General features: G+C 47.9%; 1 protein-coding gene across 1 annotated transcript in view; it reads right to left on the reverse strand.

Annotated features, from left to right (window-relative positions):
- SYT13 (synaptotagmin 13) overlaps window positions 1-19,970 on the reverse strand; it is a 42,217-nt gene extending 22,247 nt beyond the window's left edge. Inside the window, exon 1 of the mRNA XM_061381233.1 lies at window positions 19,627-19,970. Coding sequence (XP_061237217.1) covers window positions 19,627-19,809 — 183 coding nt within the window. The 5' untranslated portion in view covers window positions 19,810-19,970. The remainder of the gene's footprint in view (window positions 1-19,626) is intronic.
- Between the last annotated feature and the right edge of the window lie 58 nt (window positions 19,971-20,028).

The raw sequence follows: 20,028 nt of genomic DNA on the forward strand, positions 1-20,028 counted from the left end.
CCTCACCTTTCTCCACAGAGTCCAAAAGTCTGTTCTTTACATCTGTGTCCCTTTTGCTGCCCTGTGTGTTTTATATACAGTAGCTTGTATCTGCTAACCCCAAACTCTCAATTCACCCCTCCCCAACCCCTTTCCCCTTTGAGAACCATAAATTTGTTTTCTATGTCTGTGAGTCTGTTTCGGCTTTTCATTTCTATCAGATTTTAGATTTTGCATATAAGTGATATCATATAGTACTTGTCCTTCTCTTTCTGACTTACTTCACTTAGTATGATATTCTCTAGGTTCATCCATGTTGCTGCAAATGGCATTATTTCATTCTTTTTATGGAGAAGGAGTACCACATCTTTATCCATCCATCTGTCGCTGGACATTCAGGTTGCTTCCATGTCTTGGCTACTATGAACAACAACTAGTAGTTTCTTAAAACTTACACACACATGTACCCTCTGACCCAAGGAAGGTAAAAATATTTGTTGACAAAAAGACTTACTCATGAATACTGATAGCAACTTGAATCATACTAGCCAAAACCAGAAATCAGGCAAGTGGCCATCAACAGGACAATGGCTAGATGCCTTATGGCATGTTCTTACAATGGAATATTCCTCAAAAGTAAAGAAATGAATTGTCAATACACTCAACAACAGGGAAAAAAACCACAAAAACATGAACAAAAGAAGTCATAATACATATTCATCTATACTATGTGATTTCATTTATATCAGTGGTTCGCAACTCAGGGAACATCTGCAATGTTTGGAGATATTTTTTGTTTGTCACAACTGGGGGTGGAGGTTGTTACCAGTTAAGAGGCCAGAAAGCTGCTAGCTATCATCCTACATTCCCCAGGACAGCTCCCCACAACAAAGAATTATCTCACCGCAAAGTAAACAGTGCCAAGGTTGAGAAACACTGATGGAAATTAACCTCTAGAACAGGTGAAACTAATCAATGAGGATAGACCTTAGAACAGTGGTTCTGATTGCTTCTAGGGAGAACTGAGTGGTAAGAGGCACAGCAGCAGTGTGGGTTACAGCCTAGAGGATATATATTTGTCAATACTGATCATCATAAACTAGCGACTTCAGATGCTTGCATTTCACTGTATGACGACTGCATCGCAATAAAATTTAGATAGAGATACACACACACACACCACACCACACCTCTAGCCCACCTGCTGAATTAGGCTTTCTGGTGTCTGGATCAGTGTTTCTCAAACTTCACTTCCAAAGCAACACCAAAGGCAGACAAAGGTAACACATGCTCCAGGGAATGGGAAGTCTAGAACAATTGGATCTCTTTATTGAAATCTCTCGTTCTATCTTAAAGTTTGTGTGACTTTTTGTATTTGGCTCCATATAAATGTCTCAGTATTAAAATATTTTGAATTACCACAAGAAAGGACACAAAAAATTTTCTTGTTTATTTTGTGATGTGGAATATTTTCCATAACACTGGCTAGTACCACATTCCCTCTGCTCCTCAAGACACGCGCGCACACACACACGCACACACACACACACATGCAGAGGCCCTAGAGGAGAAGCAGGACTCTTCCTCTCTCTGTATGTTGGACAACATACAATAAATCAAGCTGAAAGCTAACTGAGAATAAGTCATTTTGTCTCCAGGAAAGGAACAACTCGTAGAAGCGCAGTCTGTGTGAATGGCCCTCCATCCAAGTTTTCCTTCCAACCATAGAGATAACTCCCCTAGAGAGAATTTGGGGTACAGCTGTAGAAGCTCTTAACCAATCCAGAGGTTTGATCCCTTTTGCCCATTCCCTCTGTAAAGCATCCTTACACACCCCTACACCGGACTGCACCTTCCCGGGCCACTTGTTCATGACCTTGTATTAGTCAGGGAAGACCAACTGCTTTGTAACAAACAACACCCAACCTCACCTCAGTGGATGAACACAATGAAAACTGGTTTCTCTAGTCTTCAAGAATCTGTTCGCTCTTCTACAAACTCAGAGTCCTCCAAGCCCCTTCCATCTTGTGGTTCTGCCCACCTGTGCCCTGTACCATTCAGATATGAACTCAACAAATCCTCGTAATCACCCTATCAGGAAGTGCTGCTATGACCAATCCCATTTTACATATGAGGACACACAGCCAGCTGGTGAGCAGTAAAGGTGAGATTCAAACCCAGGCTGGCCCCGCCAGAGCTCTCTGTTTAACTGTTCCGCTCTGCCTGCAGCCCTTTACCACCGCGTCACATTTGGAATCACCGTTTGTTCACCCGCACTTTAGTGCCCCTTAGACTGATGCCTGGACCACTGCCCGGCCGCACCACTCTTTACTCCACCCCTGCGGGCCTTTAGTCAGAGGCAGAGGGTTGAGCACTGTTCCACACTTCAACCCGTAGAAATGGCACCTGGGGGAATGTAAAATTCAGATGCCCAGGTTCCTTCCCCGCTTTGTCTCAGAAGTCCTAGGTGGATCCTAAAGAATCTGTGCATCTAAGAATCTCCCTAAGGTGACTATGATGCAGGTGGTCCCTGAAGCTCACATGGGAACCCTCTGGTTTGGGGGAGGTCAGAGAATTCCAGGCAAGGTCGAGAGATAAGGTGAGCTGCTCACAGGTATGACCTCCCTCTCAGCCAAGTTCTCTCGGCTTCCAACAAACAGTTATTTGTCTGGTAGACAGCTCCTGGGGAGCTGCTCGTACCAGGATCTCCAGTTCTTGGCTACTTATGGGTGAATCCACAGGGTCAGGTCCTGGCGGAAGGGTTTATTTCAACTTGCAAATTCGAAATTCTCTTTGAAGAAGCAGCTTGTCTTCCAGTCCAGGCGCCTTGCAGTGTTTCCATGGTAACCCAGCCACCACACATCTTTTGTTATCCCTTCCAACACCTCTTCTTCTGTTTATTATAGATCTGTGCCTTCTTAAATCCCCTTCCCTTGAGACTCACCCCCTGCTGGTCTCTTTCCCTTCCGTGATTATTTTAAATTCTAAAAAGGCCAGTCTGTGATTGACTTAGCACACTCCCTGCCCCATAGCTGGATCTAAGGCAACACACTAGGGGGTTTATTGTGGGGTAGACTTGCCAGCTAGGCTTATCTATCAGCCAGGTAAACGCACCTCGCCCAAACCAGCAGGAATGAACCACAACTGGGAATAACAGAAAACCCTTTCTCTGCTGCTAGTGATTCACCAGGGCCTCCGTGATAGCTCAGGCGGTAAAAAGTCTGCCTGCAATGCAGGAGACCTGGGTTCAATCCTGGGGTCAGGAAGATTCCCTGGAGAAGGGAATGGCTACTTACTCCAGTATTCTTGCCTGGATAACTCCATGGACAGAGGAGACTGATGGGGTACAGTCCATGCAATAACAAAAGAGTCAGACACGACTGAGTGACCAACACTTTCACTTTTTACTTTCAGTCATTCATTCATTCGTTCAACATTTACTAAATCTCCAGATACTTATCAGCTTCAGGAATAACACTGTCCTATCATTCTCTCGTGGCTTGGGCATTTCCAGTGGAGTGGGAACAAGAAACCAGTTAGCGCAAAAAAGCAATCTCAGGTAAGAAGTCCTTTCAAGACAGGGACAGATGGTGATGAGGTTGTGTCCACTAGGAATATGAAATCAAGAAAGGCTTCCTGAGCTAAAATTTGAGGGGAGGAGACCAGCTAAATATGAGATAGAGTACATAGGAGCCCATCAAACATTACCTGGGGGAAGAGTTACAGGGTGGAGTTGGGGGAGTGAAAACAGGATTTCACGACGATTCAGAGACTCCGATTTTGGTTGCTGCACCCCCCCAGCCCCAAATCCAAGGCAGCCTTCTGACAAGTGGAGAAGTGGCAGAAGGGCTTTTTGGGTCAAGGCAGCAGCTTGAAAGTCTGCAGTGTGTTCAGAGGGCCACGGGTACCACCAAAGCCTTAAGCCCCGTGAGGAGAGGAGGGACCATGAGTGCTCTCAGTATCCCCACACTTCTGGAGGACACAGAATTCAAACTGATTTTTAAAATAGTAATTCCACTGGGCTGCCACAGAGTGGCAAGATCCCGCCCAGAGAACCTTGTAGGTGGTGTCTGCATTGATTCCATCCGTCACATCACAAAACCGGACAGGACAATACAGCTGCCACCTCTCCACCTCTTCCTCTGCACCAGATGCTCTGCAAAACGCAACAGACTTTACTGTATTTGATCCTCACACAACCCTAGAGATGAGCGCCTACTGTTTTCTCTTTTTCTGTACGGGCTTCCCTGGTGGCTCAGTGGTAAAGCATCATACTAGATCGAATCAGAAAATGAAAGTGGTTTCTAAACAATCAAGCTGTGAGCAAACAGAGGGCTCAACATGTGGGCCCTGACCTTTGCCAATTTGTACACACTCTTCCTGACTCGCTGACTCCCCCTCTCTTATTATTTATTAAGGTTGGTAACAGTAGCTAACGTTGACTGAGCACCTTATCCACAGGGTTGTGGCAAGAGCAGATGGCGCATTCAAAGCAGGTAATTGAGGGGAATTTCATAAAGCAGATATTGACAAAGGTGTGGAAGGTTAAGGAAACTAACAAGTCATTGGAAATATCCTGGGGCCAGGAGCAACTGGGCAATGTTCACATGCCTAGAACTGGCCCCTCAGACAAGGGCACAGCGAACAGACAATGGGGTACGTTTGGGTGGGATTGGGGGTGGGGGTGCAGGGAGAAGGATCTGGAAAGTGGTTCTGGATGCTTTCCGGCCCAGCACTAATGTTCTGGGCACTGTCCTATCCAAATTAGCTGACTGAATCCTCATGACAATCCAGTGTCAGTGACAGTTAACAGATGGTCACATTGAGGCACAAAAAGGTTAAGTCACTAACCCACCGTCACACAGGAAGTGAGGGGCAGATTGGAACTGAAACCCAAAGCCCAAGTGCTTCATCCCCTCCATACATCTTGTATGTGAAGTTCAGTTATTTAAAAGAATCATTATAAGGACAACTTGATTATTCATACTATTTATTAATGCATTAACCATTTCACGTGCTGCTGCAATTAGCGCGTCCTCCCAAGGCCACCCATGGGAGTCACAGGAACCCCATTTCTTTCCAGCGGTAGTGTCAGCCAGAGCCACCCCTTCTCCTCTCCTCCTGAGGAGCCGAGGCCCTGGTGTGCCTCCTTGGGGCGGTCCGTGCAGTTGACATTGCCCAGATCTCAGGCCACAGCCCAGAGTGAGGAAAGCACACCAGTGGTGTTGGCTCTGCTTTCCAGACTCTAAGCCACTGGGACAGCCAGGCTCCCAGCTCAGGGGAGCCAGGCCCCTGCCTGATCCTCCTGTGGGCTACAGAGGTTACAGGTTCAAGGCACTCCTCTTTTAGTCTCTTGTTTTCCTACAATAAAGAATTCCAGAAACACCGTATGACACTTGACTGCTAGAACGGACATGCAACAATGGACTGGTTCAAATTTGGGAAAGCAGTATGACAAGGCTGTACATCGTCACCCTGCTTATTCAACTCACATGCAGAGCACATCATGTGAAATTCTGGGCTGGATGAAGCACAAGCTGGAATCAAGATTGCCGGGAGAAGTATCAACAACCTCAGATATGCAGATGACACCACCCTTATGGCAAAAGCAAAGAAGAACTAAAGAAAACCTTTCATCTCTTGATGAAAGTGAAAGAGGAGAGTGGAAAAGCTGGCTTAAAACTCAATATTCAAAAAACTAATATCATGGCATTCAGTCCCATCACTTCATGGCAAATAGATGGGAAAACAATGCAAACAGTGAGAGACTTTATTTTCCTGGGCTCCAAAATCACTGCAGACGGTGACTGCAACCATGAAATTAAAAGATGCCTGCTCCTTGGAAGAAAAGCTATGGCCAACCTAGAGAGCACATTAAAAAGCGGAGACATGACTTTGCCAACAAAGGTCTGTCTAGTCAAAGCTATGGTTTTTCCAGTAGTGATGTATGGATGTGAGAGCTGGACTATAAAGAAAGCTGAGCACTGAAGAATTGATGCTTTTGAACTGTGGTGTTGGAGAAGACTCTTGAGAGTCTCTTGGACTGCAAGGAGATCCAACCAGTCCTGAATATTCATTGGAAGGACTGATGTTGAAGCTGAAACTCCAATACTTTGGCCACCTGATGCAAAGAACTGACTCCTTAGAAAAGACTGATGCTGGGAAAGATTGAAGGCAGGAGGAGAAGGGGACAACAGAGGATGAGATGGTTGGATGGCATCACTGACATGATGGACATGGGTTTGAGTAGGCTCTGGGAGTTGGTGATGGACAGGGAAGCCTGACACGCTGGAGCCCATGGGGTCGCAAAGAGTCGGACACGACTGAGCGACTGAACTGAACTGACCTGATGTGACTGCTGACTTACCCAGCTGCTGATCCATCTGGCCTTCTGAATGTAGCCATCCCTTAGGATTTCTGGTGGATTGGTTCCAGGAACCCTTCAGACATGAAACCCACAGATAAGCAAGTCCCTCATATAAAATGCCATAGAAGAGTCGGCCTTTCAGATCCGTGGATGTGGAGAGCTAGCTGAAACAACTTTAAGTCCGTCAATTACTTACTCAAATTCTGTGCCCTGACCCTGCCCCCTATAGGCCTTGTGAAGGAAGGAAGGGATGGTTCTGGCACCTTTGACCCTGGTGGGCATATTGCCTTCAGGGTGCCCATGGCCAGCCGCGGGACCAGCCCTTCTCAGCTGTTCTTCCAAACCCAAGGAATCTTCAGACCTCGGAGGCCTCTACTCTTTCTCCTCTTTCTGCAGTTTGCAACTTTCCTGATTCAGTTACCTGGGCCATGATGTCAACAGCACCCTTTCAAAGTCTAAAGATCTCCCTCACCTCCCCATTCTTTCCCTGATCTCTCGAGGTCAATCACTGGATGGTGTCTGCATCCAGTAGCTGGGCACCACAGAAGAGTCACACGACAGGGCAGATGGTTCCATAATAAAGTCATGGTCACCAACCTTAAACTCAGTACTTCCCAGAAATCTTACTGTTTCCTTAACTACTCCCTCAAGCTCACATTTTGGAATTTCTCTATCTCCTCTGACTGCCTTCATAGAGGAAAAAGGAAACCAAGAGAACAAAAGACGCTTCAGTTCAGTTCAGTTCAGTTCAGTCGCACAGTAGTGTCCGACTCTTTGTGACCCCACGGACTGCAACACACCAGGCTTCCTTGTCCATCACCAGCTCTCGGAGCTTACTCAAACTCGTGTCTATCCAGTCGGTGATGCCACCCAACCATCTCATCCTCTATTGTCCCCTTCTCCTGCCTTCAATCTTCCCCAGCATCAGTGTCTTTTCCAATGAGTCAGTTCTTCCCATCAGATAGCCAAAGTATTAGAGTTTCAGCTTCAGCATCAATCCTTCCAATGAATATTCAGGATTGATTTCCTTTAGGATGGACTAGTTGGACGCTTAGTGTCCTGTTAACAGACCCATGGAAATGCCTTTCTTCTCCGCACTGATGCTGTGGCCCATTCAGTGTCTTGTGACACTGCGGGAGGTGTTCCCCTCTCTCCCTCCCTCCAGGATCAGTCCTTCCATCCCAGCCTTGTGCCACCGTCCCCACACATGAGAGCCTTACCCTAGCTATTTTCGGTCTGTTTCTCTCCCTCTCTCTTGAACATTCATTCTTCTCTTTCAACTGGCTCCTTCCCATCAGATTCCAATGGTGCTCCATAATTTTTTGACCTCTGTCTTTCACTCAGCCAGGCCCTAGCCCTCTCCACCCCTTGGCAGCCATGCAACTCAGAAGAACTGCCTGTACTTGGTACTGTCCTCCTCCATCACCTTCCGCCCCTCTACACCCCTTTCCCAGAGGCCGCATCAGCCCACTGAAGGTCACTGTTGATCTCCAAGGTCACTGAGGATCTTTATATATATTGTTTCATTCTATGGGATTTTTCAGCCTTATCTTACTTGACTTTTCAGTGACTCCCTTCTTCTTCAAAAGTTTTTCTCTTGTCATTATTAGTATTTTGATATCACATTCTCCAGGTTTTCTCCTTCCTCTCTGGCCACCCCTCCTTGTTTCATGAAACACTGGCATTCCTCAGGACTTGTTCCCAGGGCCTTTTCCCCTCTCATTCTGATTTCTAACCAGGTGGTCTCAGCCATGCTCATGGCTGGGCTTTCTATTCCCGAATATACATCCCCCCCAGAGGGTGAGCTCCAGACCTGCAGAACCACTTCATGGAGATAGCACAAAGGTTCCTCACACTCCCCTGCACAAAAGTGAACTCACGACTTAAAATATACGGCCTCATCCTTGTCTCACCATGTGGTACCACCACCCTAAGTGAAACCCTTAGCTCTCATCCCCAACTCCAACTCCTCCCTCTTCCTGAAGCCTACAGCCAACTCAAAGGCAAAGCCAGTCAGTTTATCTCCTAAACACCTCTCCAAACTATTGCCACAATGACAGTGGTCCAAGCCATCATGGTCTCTGTCCAGAGTTTCCCTGGTCTCCTCACTTCTAGTCTTCTCCCATCCAAGATGATGCTGCGCCTTAAATCCAACTATGTCACATCTCACTTAAGACCTTTCAGTAGCTTCCATTGCTCTTGGGAAAATAGCCCGACACTTCTGTTGGCCCAGAGGTCCTGTGTGGTGCTCTCTGGCCGGACCTGCCTTGCTCACTTGCAATTATTCTCTCCTGTACCCTTGGAGCTCTACCCACTTTAGCCTTCCTTCAGTCCCTCCTTAGTGATATTTCTTTTTGCCACAGGGCCTTTGCACATACCCTATGCCGAGAATACTTCAAGTCCTCAACTCCAGTACCTTTACTTAGTAAATGACACTAACTTTACGCCACAGGGGTGTGCAAGACAGTTCATTTGGGGTATGGGAAGAAAATAACAGAATTTCATTTTATAATTTATTTTTACATTACTGTTTTAAAAGGTCCATTTTGTGTATGTTTTATCATGTACATGATATAACAGTAGGGCAACATGTACATATAACGTATAAACATACATATGCTTTGTGAAGAATTGAGTATGTGTGTATAAAGGGTATATATTTTAGGCTCAAAATTCTTTACTAAGTCTCCAAATATGTTAAGATCAGAGCACTAATGAGTTATCACTTCTTGAGAGAACTCTTACCTACCTTACCGCACCTAATAGCATTAGATTTATATCCATTTGTACGACCGTGTGATGAAGCTCTCTACCCCGAGGACATGAGCTTCAGGAAGTCAAGGGTGTTGTCTGCCTGGTCACTTTGGTGTCCCTAGTTCGGACACGACTGAAGCGACTTAGCAGCAGCAGTGTTAATTCAGGGTCTTGCATATAATAGGTGATGAAGAAGTCTTTCGTTTTGGTTTGTTTTGATTTGTTGTGCTTGGTTTTTATTGATATACTGGAGTACCGCTGATTAGGGCTTCCCTGATGGCTCTGTGGTAAAGAATCCCCCTGCCAATGCAGGAGACACACGTTTGATCTCTGGGTTGTGAAGATTCCCTGGAGAAAGAAACGGCAACCCATTTCAGTATTCTGGCCTGAGAAATCCCATGGACAGGGAAACCTGGCGGGCTACAGTCCATGGGGTCACAAAAGAGTCAGACATGACTTAGCAGCTAAACAACAACAGCTGACTAGCAACCTCGTGTTAGTTTCAGGCATAGAGCAAAGCAGTTCAGTTACACACAGTCGTGTATCTATTCTTTTTCAAACTCTTTTCCCATTTACATTATTACAGAGTGAGGAAGTATTTTTTGAATGAATGAATATCCTAGGATTCAGTTATATCTAAAGGATTCAGAGATACCTAAACAAATATCCTAAAGGATTCAGAGACACCTAAAATATACTGAATAGAGAGACCAGGCACTGAATGTGTTGGGTGTGTTCAAAAGTATTGTCTCATTTAGTGTTTAATATTACCGTGGAGAACCTTATTGCTATCACCTCTGTTTTGTTGGTGAAGAAAGCAGGATTCAGAATGGCCAAGGTCATTTAGCTGGAAAACACTGGAAGTTGAATTCAGGTTTAGGGGCTTTCCTGATGGTCCAGTGTTTAAGAGTCTGCCTTGCAATGCAGGGACACTGGTTTGATCTGGGAAGATCCCATATGCCACAAAGCAGCAAAGCCTGTGCGCCACAGCTGTTGAGCCGTGTGCCCAGAGCCCATGCAACGCGCCCTGCAATAGGAGAAGCCATCACAAGGAGAAGCCCATGTACCACAAGAGAGTAACCCTGCTCGCCGCAACTAGAGAAAGCCCACGTGCAGCAATGAAGACTCAGTGCAGCCGTAAGATAAATAAAATTGTAAAAAGAAAATAAATTCAGGTTTAGAGTCTAAGTCTAATTTGCTTCCTATTACATCTCAGCGATTTGATCAAGAAGTGAGCATTTTCGTTCTAAGAGGCAATTTCCTCTCTTACATGGTCTCAAAGACTAGATTGTTTTTACTTAAACTCATTCTGGTGAATATCCAAATACACACAAGTCTACCAAGTAGTGGTTACCAATGAGATACCTACGCTCTTCTTCATTCCTTTTCATCCTCTGATCCTTTGTCTCTCTGAGTTTGGTAATGAGGCTGTTACAGGAAGAGCAATAGTCATGTCGCTACTTAATGGATTCAGCCTACTTGCGAGGTAGGCAACTTATTAGATCATGCATCTGCAGGGAATATGCCCCAAAGCCCCGAGACCACGCTGATGTTTTCCCAGGCAGTTTCGTCTCTTCTCGTGCCATTGCTGCCTTCACTGTATGTCTTTCTGGGAGCCTCGCCCTTTCTTTGTGAATTGACTGTGCTAGAAACAAAAACACCATCTAAGGTGCTTGGGGGCTGCACTGTGAGAAAGGATGGGGGTTCGGATATGAAACACAGGAGTTTAGAGCTCCTTGAAGTTATTCTCAGCTTCATTCTGCAACTGTTTCCTAATAAGTCATCTAGTTGCCCAACCAAACCACTCTTCCCCAACCTTCTCATCTTCAAATGCAGTTCTCTTGAAAACATCATTCTTTATTTCTTTTTTTTTTTTTTTTTTGGCCACACCTCATGGGAAGGATCTCAGTTCCCCCACCAGGGACTGAACTCAGGCATAGCACTAAAATAATCTAATCCTATCCACTAGACCACCAGGGAACTCATGAAAGCATCAATCTTAATTCTGTTTGAAAAGCAGTCTTCACTATCCTGCCTCCATAACTCACACCCCTTTCATCAGGCTACTTTTAGCAGCAAGTTCAAAACTGTATGGTTTATAATGATTTTCCAAGTAAAATGTGCTCCCCTGGGGTATTATCTCATTGGTCTTTGCAACAGAAGATTTTTAAAACTGTTTCCAATGTCAGCTGTGTGAACCGATGCTTGAAGGGCAGGAAGACTCCACGTCCTCCAGGCTTGTCTTGATGCCCTGCCTTGTCACTGGGGGTGAGCACAGAGATTCTTCCACAAGCTCAGCACCTTCTCCTGCTTTTATTTCTGTGCTTGTGATTTTTACGTTGGCTGCAAGCAGAGGCGGTGGCCCCAGGAGTCTCCTTCCCATTCATCTATCCGTCCATCCAATGACTCATGCAGTCAGTCATTCAGTGTTTCTCCTCACTTCTCTTGCTCTCTGCCATCCTGCTCAGTTTTTCTATGAAGGAAAAGTACGTCTTGAATTAATGAGAGGAGGGTGGGCAGAGTCAATGAAATATATCAAAGTACCCTAGGGTCTCCGCCAGATGGGTTAAGACTCAATTTCACAGATTTTCCATGGGACGCTCTTCCCCTTTTCTCTTATTTGTATATGCATGTATACATATTCACATCCATGTGTGCACGTATTCATATATGCAACCACCCCTCATTCTTTGACTCTAATCTGTTCATGGAAACAAGCCTGCCGGGCCAGTGAATTTCAGAGAGCAGTCACTTGCATTCCACTGTTTTAAATGGGAAAAATTAAAATGCATTCCGAGTCCACCCCAAACATCAGTCAGGTTCCCAAAATATCACTATAAATCACTGCAACGCCCTTAAACACCATGTAAAACTCTCCTAGGAATGTTCTATAATATGAATCAATTAAAACACCTTTTTCTTAATTAGCACTTAGGGAACTCCTCGGTGGGAAGGTCTATTTTTGTGCAGTGAATAGACATGGTAAGCGATCAAGGCTCCTCCTCCTGGCATCACATTGGCCCAGTGATGCCCATGTGAAGAAATGTCGCTGAGAAGTAGTAAATGCCACCTCAACTAGACCTGAGTTTCTAGAGCCCCCAGGAACCTAGGTGAAGCAGATGGGGACCCTTGAGGGACTAAAGTTTTGGGGGGAAAGGATAAGGAAGGTGGCGATGATAACACGCACGGGGATCATCCACACAGAGTCTGCTTTCTCCTTCTGACTCTGGGGTGGTCGGCCACTTTTCAGCTTGCCTCCTTTCTTTGTCTTCTGGGTCTGCAGCTTCCCCATCCTACCGGTCTCTCCCCTTCCTTCTGCCTCCCCCTTAAGCCCATCTGATTTCTAGTTCGGGTGTTTCTCCCACTGTGCTCTGTTGGTCTCTCTCTTTCTCTTCCTGTACTCCAGGCACATGAGAGGAATCTGGGCCAGTATCTGAAAATCTAAAAATGTCGAAAGATGCAGCAGCATTTTCTGCTGGAGTGAACAAAAGGTGCTATTGAGCCGTCAATCACATGAAGAGAGGAGCCATGAGCCTGAATTATCTACATGCTGAACCAGAGGAGAAACTAGAGAGGGAATAAGACGGGACGGGTCTGGGACCTGTCACTGAGAAGGACCAATGGACACAGACCAAAGGTCCGCAGTATGTTTCAAAGAGCCTAGTGCTTCCAGTGGGCATATGCTCATCTCCCTGAAATAATCCATGCTGATTTCTTGATGCAAAATTCATACTGTCTTCCCTGTTACTAAGCAACCAGCCCAAACATGTTTACTGTGTAAATTTCTCTGGAGGGCCTGGGGCCGCACCCAGTGCTCGAAGCATGAAGGATGCAAGAGGCACAGAAGCCAGCCAAAGCTTTGGGAAAGGTTTTAAACTGACCTGCAAAGATCCATATATTGTAGACACTTTTAGGCCATACCTGGGGAAATGCAGTGGCTCAAGTAAAATTTTGACTATTTTTTTCCTGCTAATCTCTAGCCTAGTGGTCAAAGATGTGGACTCTGGAGCCCGACTTCCTAAATGTGATTCCCAGTTCTGCTACGGAATAAGTTGATACAGAGTAAGTTCCATGTGTAAAATGGATGCAGTAAGTATGCATATATCAGGGCTATTGTGGGGATAAAATTAATATGATTGAAGAGCTTAGAATAGTGCCTGGCACACAAGAACTCAATAAACGTTAGCTATACTATGACTATTCTTTATTACTCTATGGAAACGGATATACTTTTTGCTTGTTTATATCAATAGGAGAGTTTATCGGCTGGGAGATCAGCTAAGAAATCAACTCTTTAAAAGGATTGAGAATCCAAGGTCAGGCCTTCCGGCAGTCCAGGGTCAAATCAGTTCCAGGAGCGGGGTTAGCAATTCATGTTGGCCTCCTGTGATCACTGAAGTACCAGGAGACCTCGTCAGGGCAGCCAACAAGAACTGGAGACAAGCCCTACTTTGGGGCAAAGTTGGAGGTGCCTATCCTAAGGGTCTCCCATGGCCCCCTGAACCTCACCTGTGATATGCTTAATGACAACTGCTGGCTTCATTGTCTGCTTCCTTGCTTACAAGGAAGAGCATACACCTGTCTTTTTACCGCTATGGCCCAGTGCCTAGAATATGTTCATTAACCTTTAATGAGTGAATTTAATAGTTGCTGAAATGTAGTGCTGGGGCTCTGATCCATCCTCTCTGCCAAGTCTACATTCAGACAAGTACTCTGAGAAGACGTTGCTCCAGGGGTCTAAGGAAGAGGAAAACAGGCAGAAGCATTAATCAGGCCGCGCTGATGTTCCCCAGGCCCTGGTCTGAGGGAGGAGGCAGCTGCAGGAGTAGCAGCATAAAGCAGACAGGGCCGGGGGGTGGTGAATAACAGACCATAAAAAGGAGGGCCGTGTCTTGATGACAGCCCCCAAATCCTCCTATTAAAAAACACTGGCTTGATACTAAAACAATATTCATAAACATTACATCACAACTTGACAGATAAGAACTTTACTGAATTATAACTACATTCAGAAAATACACAAATCATAAATGTAGAGCTGTATATGCTTTCTTTCATAAAGTGGACACAGCTGTGTAATCAGTACCATGTCAAGAGGCAGAGCTTATAAACAGAAGCTTTCCCACTCTGCCCCAGGCATTACCTGTCCCCAGTGGAAACCCCAGACATAAATGGGCTTGATTTCAAATCTAGTGGAAATGGAATCTTAACCATGTGCATTCCTTTGTACCTTTACTCTCTTCTTCAGATGTTCTGATATGATTTAAATCAAAATATACATTGACCGTCACGTGCCTATTATCTACTGGATATCGTCAGAGGTACAAGGAAAATGAAACATAGTTCCTAATCTCAGAGAGGGGGAAAGACTCTACTATACATATGTTGCTTGATAAAAATACAGCACATATTTAAATTATTTCTTAAAAACATCGAATCTATTAGGTGTTTGCTCTGGTCAAAATGTTTATGCCCCTCGAAAAATTCATATGTTAAAACCTAACCTGAAAGGTGATCCTATTAAGAGGTGGGGCATTGGGGTGAGCAGCTGTGAGGGTGAAGCCTTCATAAGAGGGATTAGTGTCCCCATAAAAGTGACAGAAGAGAGCTTCCTGCCCCTTCTACCCCGTGAAAGGTGAAAGTGGAAGTCACTCAGTCGTGTCCGACTCATTGCGACCCCACGGACTATACGGTCCATGGAGTTCTCCAGGCCAGAATTCTGGAGTGGGTAGCAGTTCTCTTCTCCAGGGGATCTTCCCAACCCAAGGATTGAACCCAGGTCTTAAGCATTGCAGGTGGATTCTTTACCAGCTGAGCCATCAGGGAAGCGCAAGAATACTGGAGTGGGTAGACTACCAGCAGATCTACTCTCCAGCAGATCCTCCTGACCCAGGAATTGAACCAGCCGGGGTCTCTTGCATTGCAGGTGGATTCTTTACCAGCTGAGCTACTGGGGAACCAGGTGAGGTTACAGCCAAAAGTCTAGGAAGCAGGTCTTCACCAGACACTGGGTTGGCCAGAGCTTTGATCTTGGACTTCCCAGCTTCTAGCTCCATGAGAAATAAATTTTTGTTTATAAGCTACCCACTCTGTGGTATTTTGTTATAATAACCTGAATGAACTAACACAGTGTTCCATCAAAAGTCACTTTGCTTCTCAACTCTGCTGGAAAGAAGGTAGGATTTTAGAGTTTGGTAGTAAGTAGCAGTAGGAGCTGGGAGATGTGGATACAAGAGACCTGGGGACCACTGCTGGGGGGCCCTAGGAGGAAGCCTTTGACCGCTAGGGGACAGCAGCAGGGTTACTCTGGGAACCTCTGAGATGCATCTGAGAAGATTCACATAAGGGGACAACAAGATAAGCGCCAGATGGGAAGAAAAATCACACATTGAAACTAAAGCTTTCTGAGAACAGAACCCAAGTCACGCTGAGGCATCAGGGGCACCAAGCTGTGGGGAAGGACAGCTCCCCCGCTTGCTCAGTAGTCATGTAGGTTCACCAAAAGGAGGGCTTCATCTGCAAGGACCCAGAAATGCAGTGAGTGGCAGCCTGTGCAGACAAGCATGAAAAGGAAATTCTGGGGGACGGAACCAATGGGTCTTGCTGCCTGTCACTAATAGGTTCAGCAGCAGCAGTGAATTAAAATGATCACATACACATATCGCACATCTGACCCTCCTCTGTCTCGTGGCTCAAGCATTCGGCCATCACTGCATAATAACCAAGCTTTGAAAGCTGGGCTGATAACAGAAAACGAGGTCCCAGGTGATCCCAGGTCACAAGGATGGTGTAGTGAGACTGAATCCCTCTCCCCCTCCATAAAGGACGGCACACAACGGGGCGGAGGGGGTGAGATTGTGTAAGAAGGCAGGAAAAGGGTCCACGATGTACATTTCGGAAAAACCAAGAAAAAGAATGAATTGAAGCCAGCTGGAGGCGTGAACAGCAGTGAGAGTTTGCACCTTGGCCACCTCCCACTCGGCAGAGACATTGGATGAGTTTCTACGGTTGTTTAGAGAAGCCTATGGTACCTCCTCTGAGTGCTTGAAAAAGCAGCAAATAAAAGACACAGGACTACAACAGTCCACCTAATAAAATCAATCTTGGAAATAGCTACACATGTGCCTCTTTATTCTTTCATTAAATAAAAGGATCTCGCGGGAGATTTAATAAGTGCATAATTTAGAATTAGGGATGAGCATAAACACTATCGAAAAGCTGTGAGGTACTCTGAAACTACCCGTGATTTCCCTTGAGGACCAAGTCACAGGTATTGTTCATATTCCTGTGACGTGTTGTTTATACTCCTATTTACAGAAAATGCTAAGTTTCAGGTAGAGGCTCATGAAAATGGAGTTTTTTCCTCTCCAAGACCATGAACCCCTTCCATTTTTAGCTACAGACTCCCTGTTGGGATCTGTGGATCTCAGGTGAAGAACCTGCAAGGAAAACTTCAAGTTCTTTTCAAAAGCACTATAAACTTTAACTTCAGCTGACCACTCATGGCCAGAAATTAGATTCCCCAGGCATAGCTAAGAAATCCAAGGAGTTTTTTCCAGCAACCACAACCAGCAACTTACAGAGACACCCCAGTTCTCCTGGTTACAGGAATCCAGAACCCTCTTCCCCAGCCCCAATGTCCTCTCTGTTTAAGAAGCATCTTCTGAGAACCTTCCTTACCAGACTCTTCTCCTCTTTGTCGACATGTGCCAAGACCCTCGCCCTGCTGCCATCTGCCCTACCACCACCTCCCTTTACTTTTTTTGAAATGTCAACATGCTGTCTTTTTTCTCTGTGTACTTTATCTGGGTCAGCGGCTGAATCAGTCTGAGCACAACGGTAGCTAAACCAACATTGTGAGATCTCAACTGCATCACGTTCACACCTACAGATTCACATCCAGGTGCCCAAATCCCCATCACTGAGGGAACCAAGTGAGGGATGTGAATGGATGGGTCTCACGTATCAACAGGGGCTTCCCAGGTGGCTCAGCATCAAAGAATCTGCCTGCAAGGCAGGAGACACTGTTTCGATCCCTGGGTCGGGAAGATGCCCTGGAGAAAGAAATGGAAACCCGCTCTAGTATTCTTCCCTAAACCATCCCACGGACAGAATTAGCCTGGCAGGCTACAGTCCATGGGGTCACAAAGAATCGGACATGACTGAGTGACTGAGCACGCACATATCAACAAGCATTTATTGTGACCCTGTGAGCCAGCTCTGGGTTGCAAAATATATCTACATTTGAAGAAATAACTCAGACAATAATCTCCAACGGCTGGGCATGGGATGCCTTAATATTAGTCAATAATTTCTCATTCGGCACCTACTAGGTTTCAGACACTGAGTAGGTGCTGGGAATGAATATTGTAAGTAAGCAGATACGAAAAATCACATCCAACTGTCACAAACGCTACAAACAGAAATAAGAAGGCATAGTATGGAGGGTATAATGGGGGAGGGGGGCTTTGTTACATGTGGCCACGGGCAGAATCCTCCCCCTGAAGAGGTGAAATGCAAACAGAAGGAGACCCACAGGATGAGGAGGAGCCATCTCTGTGAAAAGTCAGAGGAAAATGGGAGGGGTTGGCGTCTTCAAGAAGGATAAAAACCCAGGGGAGCTGAGACCGTCCGTGATGAGGGGCACTCGCATGAGCTTGGCTGGAGAGGCAAACACGGGCCACACCAGACAGGCAAGACCATGGGGTGGAGTGGCTCACAGCACGGACTCCAGAACCAGACCAGCTTAGAATCAGGCTCGGGAACTTCTCGGGCTGTGTGGCCCTGGGCAAACTCACCCACCCTCTCTGAACCTTAGCCGCATTATCTACGTCTGTCATTGAGTGGCTAATTGCATTAGGTGTACAGCACTTAGAGCCCAGCCCCGGGCAAGTGCCAGGTGTGCTGTGGTCTGTTCAAAAGCTCAGTGAGAAGCTGGGGAGGATTTCAAGCCCGGGAGACGCAGGATCTGGTTTGTCTTTAACAGATCATTGGCCGCTGCTTGGGCTACTGGTCCTCAAGAAGACAAAGAGCTGGAAGTGATCCCGGAGGTCATTTGCACCAACAGTGGTCCCAGTGATTCTTTCTGGGAAGGGGCGGGGGTGGGGGGCAGACAATGCCTGAAGAGCTGCCACAGAGAAAGGCAGAAGAATGAATGGCTGTCCCTCAAGTGTGCCGAGTGGGAGAGGAGGTTGAGGCCTCCATGTTTGGAGAAGAGCTTGTCCAGCAGCCCCCAACCGCGGACCCCCGCACAGGCCCCGTGGGGAGCCCGCTGCTCCCATTAAACGGCCCTGGATCCCACATCCCCCTGCCCAGCTGACCCCGGATCCTGCCGGCACCAATGTCACTTTGCTGGGATCCCAAGTCCCTCAAGGACAGCAGCCATTTCCTTCCCCTCTCACAGTGACTGACAGGGCCCCCGCAGCTGGGCCTGAGCTTTTGAATAATTGATTGGCAAAAGGAAGGCGGGGGGCACGGCTCTGTAGTGCGGGTCCTGGAACTCTGAGCCCTGGAAGGAATCAAGGGGGCCCAGGGAAGTCGTTAAGTCACCTCCCTCTTCCCCAGGGGGGGCCTGCCTTCCTCCATTCTCTCTGGCCAGACCCTCCCTCCCAGGTCTGCAGAGGACTTAGCCTCTGCCACTTTGGGGATATGTCCTGGACTTCACAGCCCATGTAGGGCAGTCCTCCCAAACCTTTCTCAGACCCCCTTCGGCTGCAGTGTACAATGGGGACCCCACCCATTTTCTGCCCAGAGAGGCCCTGGGGGACGAGCTCATGTGGAGATAAAAGCCCTCCCCTCTCCAGAGACATCTGCAGCCACATCGGTGGGGAGTGGAGGGTTGGAGGGGGGCTCAGAGCTACTCCCTCAGGCTGGCTGGAGCTGAGGGCTGCTAGGGGGGGTGAGGGTCGCCCAAGCCCTCCATACTCACCTGCCTCTCCAGACCCCAGCACCCCCAGCCCAACCGCCCCTGCCCCGCTCCCACTGCAGCCCCCGGCTGCCACCCCCTCTCTCCCTTCTCAGCTCGGTCAGTGAGCTCCCCTGCGCCAGCGGCACAACGGGCCCACTCTGTTCTGTATCACCCTTTCTCTTCTCCCCAGTTCCTGGAGCTTCTCCTTCTCGGTCATTCCCCTCTTCCTCTCCCCTAAGCCTCGCAGCCCCCTGCCCCAAACCCTCACAGCCCCCCTGTCTTATTACTCACCCCTCCAACTCGCCTCCCAGCTCCGATTTCTATCTAAGCCCCCTTTCCCACTCACTCCCATGCTTGCACCTTAGGCTTGCTGGCCCCTTTCCTCCTGTACCCTAGCCGCCACCACCCCATCCCCCAGGCCTTTGGGACCCCCCCGCCCCCGCCCCAGGGCCTCTGAACACATCCGCTGTCCAAACACGTCCGCTGTCCCCACTCCCAGCCGGGCTCTGTCGCGCAAAGAAGAACGCCAACCATTCCTTCCCATCCACTCCCCCCGCCGCAGCCGCCAGGGAGACCCCCCACCCAAGCCCCGGGGAAGCCGAGGCCCACGGCCGCTCACCTGTTGGGCGGCCCGCAGCACGCTGGGCTTCGCCTTCTCCGGGTCGGGCTCCAGGTCTCGCTGCAACACTCCCTTCTTGGGGTGCATGTGCCGGCACAGGCAGGTGACCCCGCACAGCGCGAGGATGCTGGTGGCCGTGCCCAGCGTGGCGCCCAGCGCGATCACCGGCACCGACAGCACCATGGTGCCCCGCTTCCCCGCACCGGGCTCGGTCCCGCCGCCGCGTGCCTCCCCGGCCTGGGGTCCAGGCGCGCCAGCCGCTCTCCAACCGCCGCCGCCGGAGGGGCGGAGGGGCGGAGGGGCGGGCAGGGAGGGCGGCCCGAGGACGTCAGAGCGGGAGGCTGGACCCGGAGCTGGCTGGTGCGGCAGCGTCAGCCCAGCACGTGACCCGACCCCCCACCC

This window comes from Bos javanicus, chromosome 15 (genome assembly GCF_032452875.1).
Source record: "Bos javanicus breed banteng chromosome 15, ARS-OSU_banteng_1.0, whole genome shotgun sequence".
NCBI classification, from domain to species: domain Eukaryota; kingdom Metazoa; phylum Chordata; class Mammalia; order Artiodactyla; family Bovidae; genus Bos; species Bos javanicus.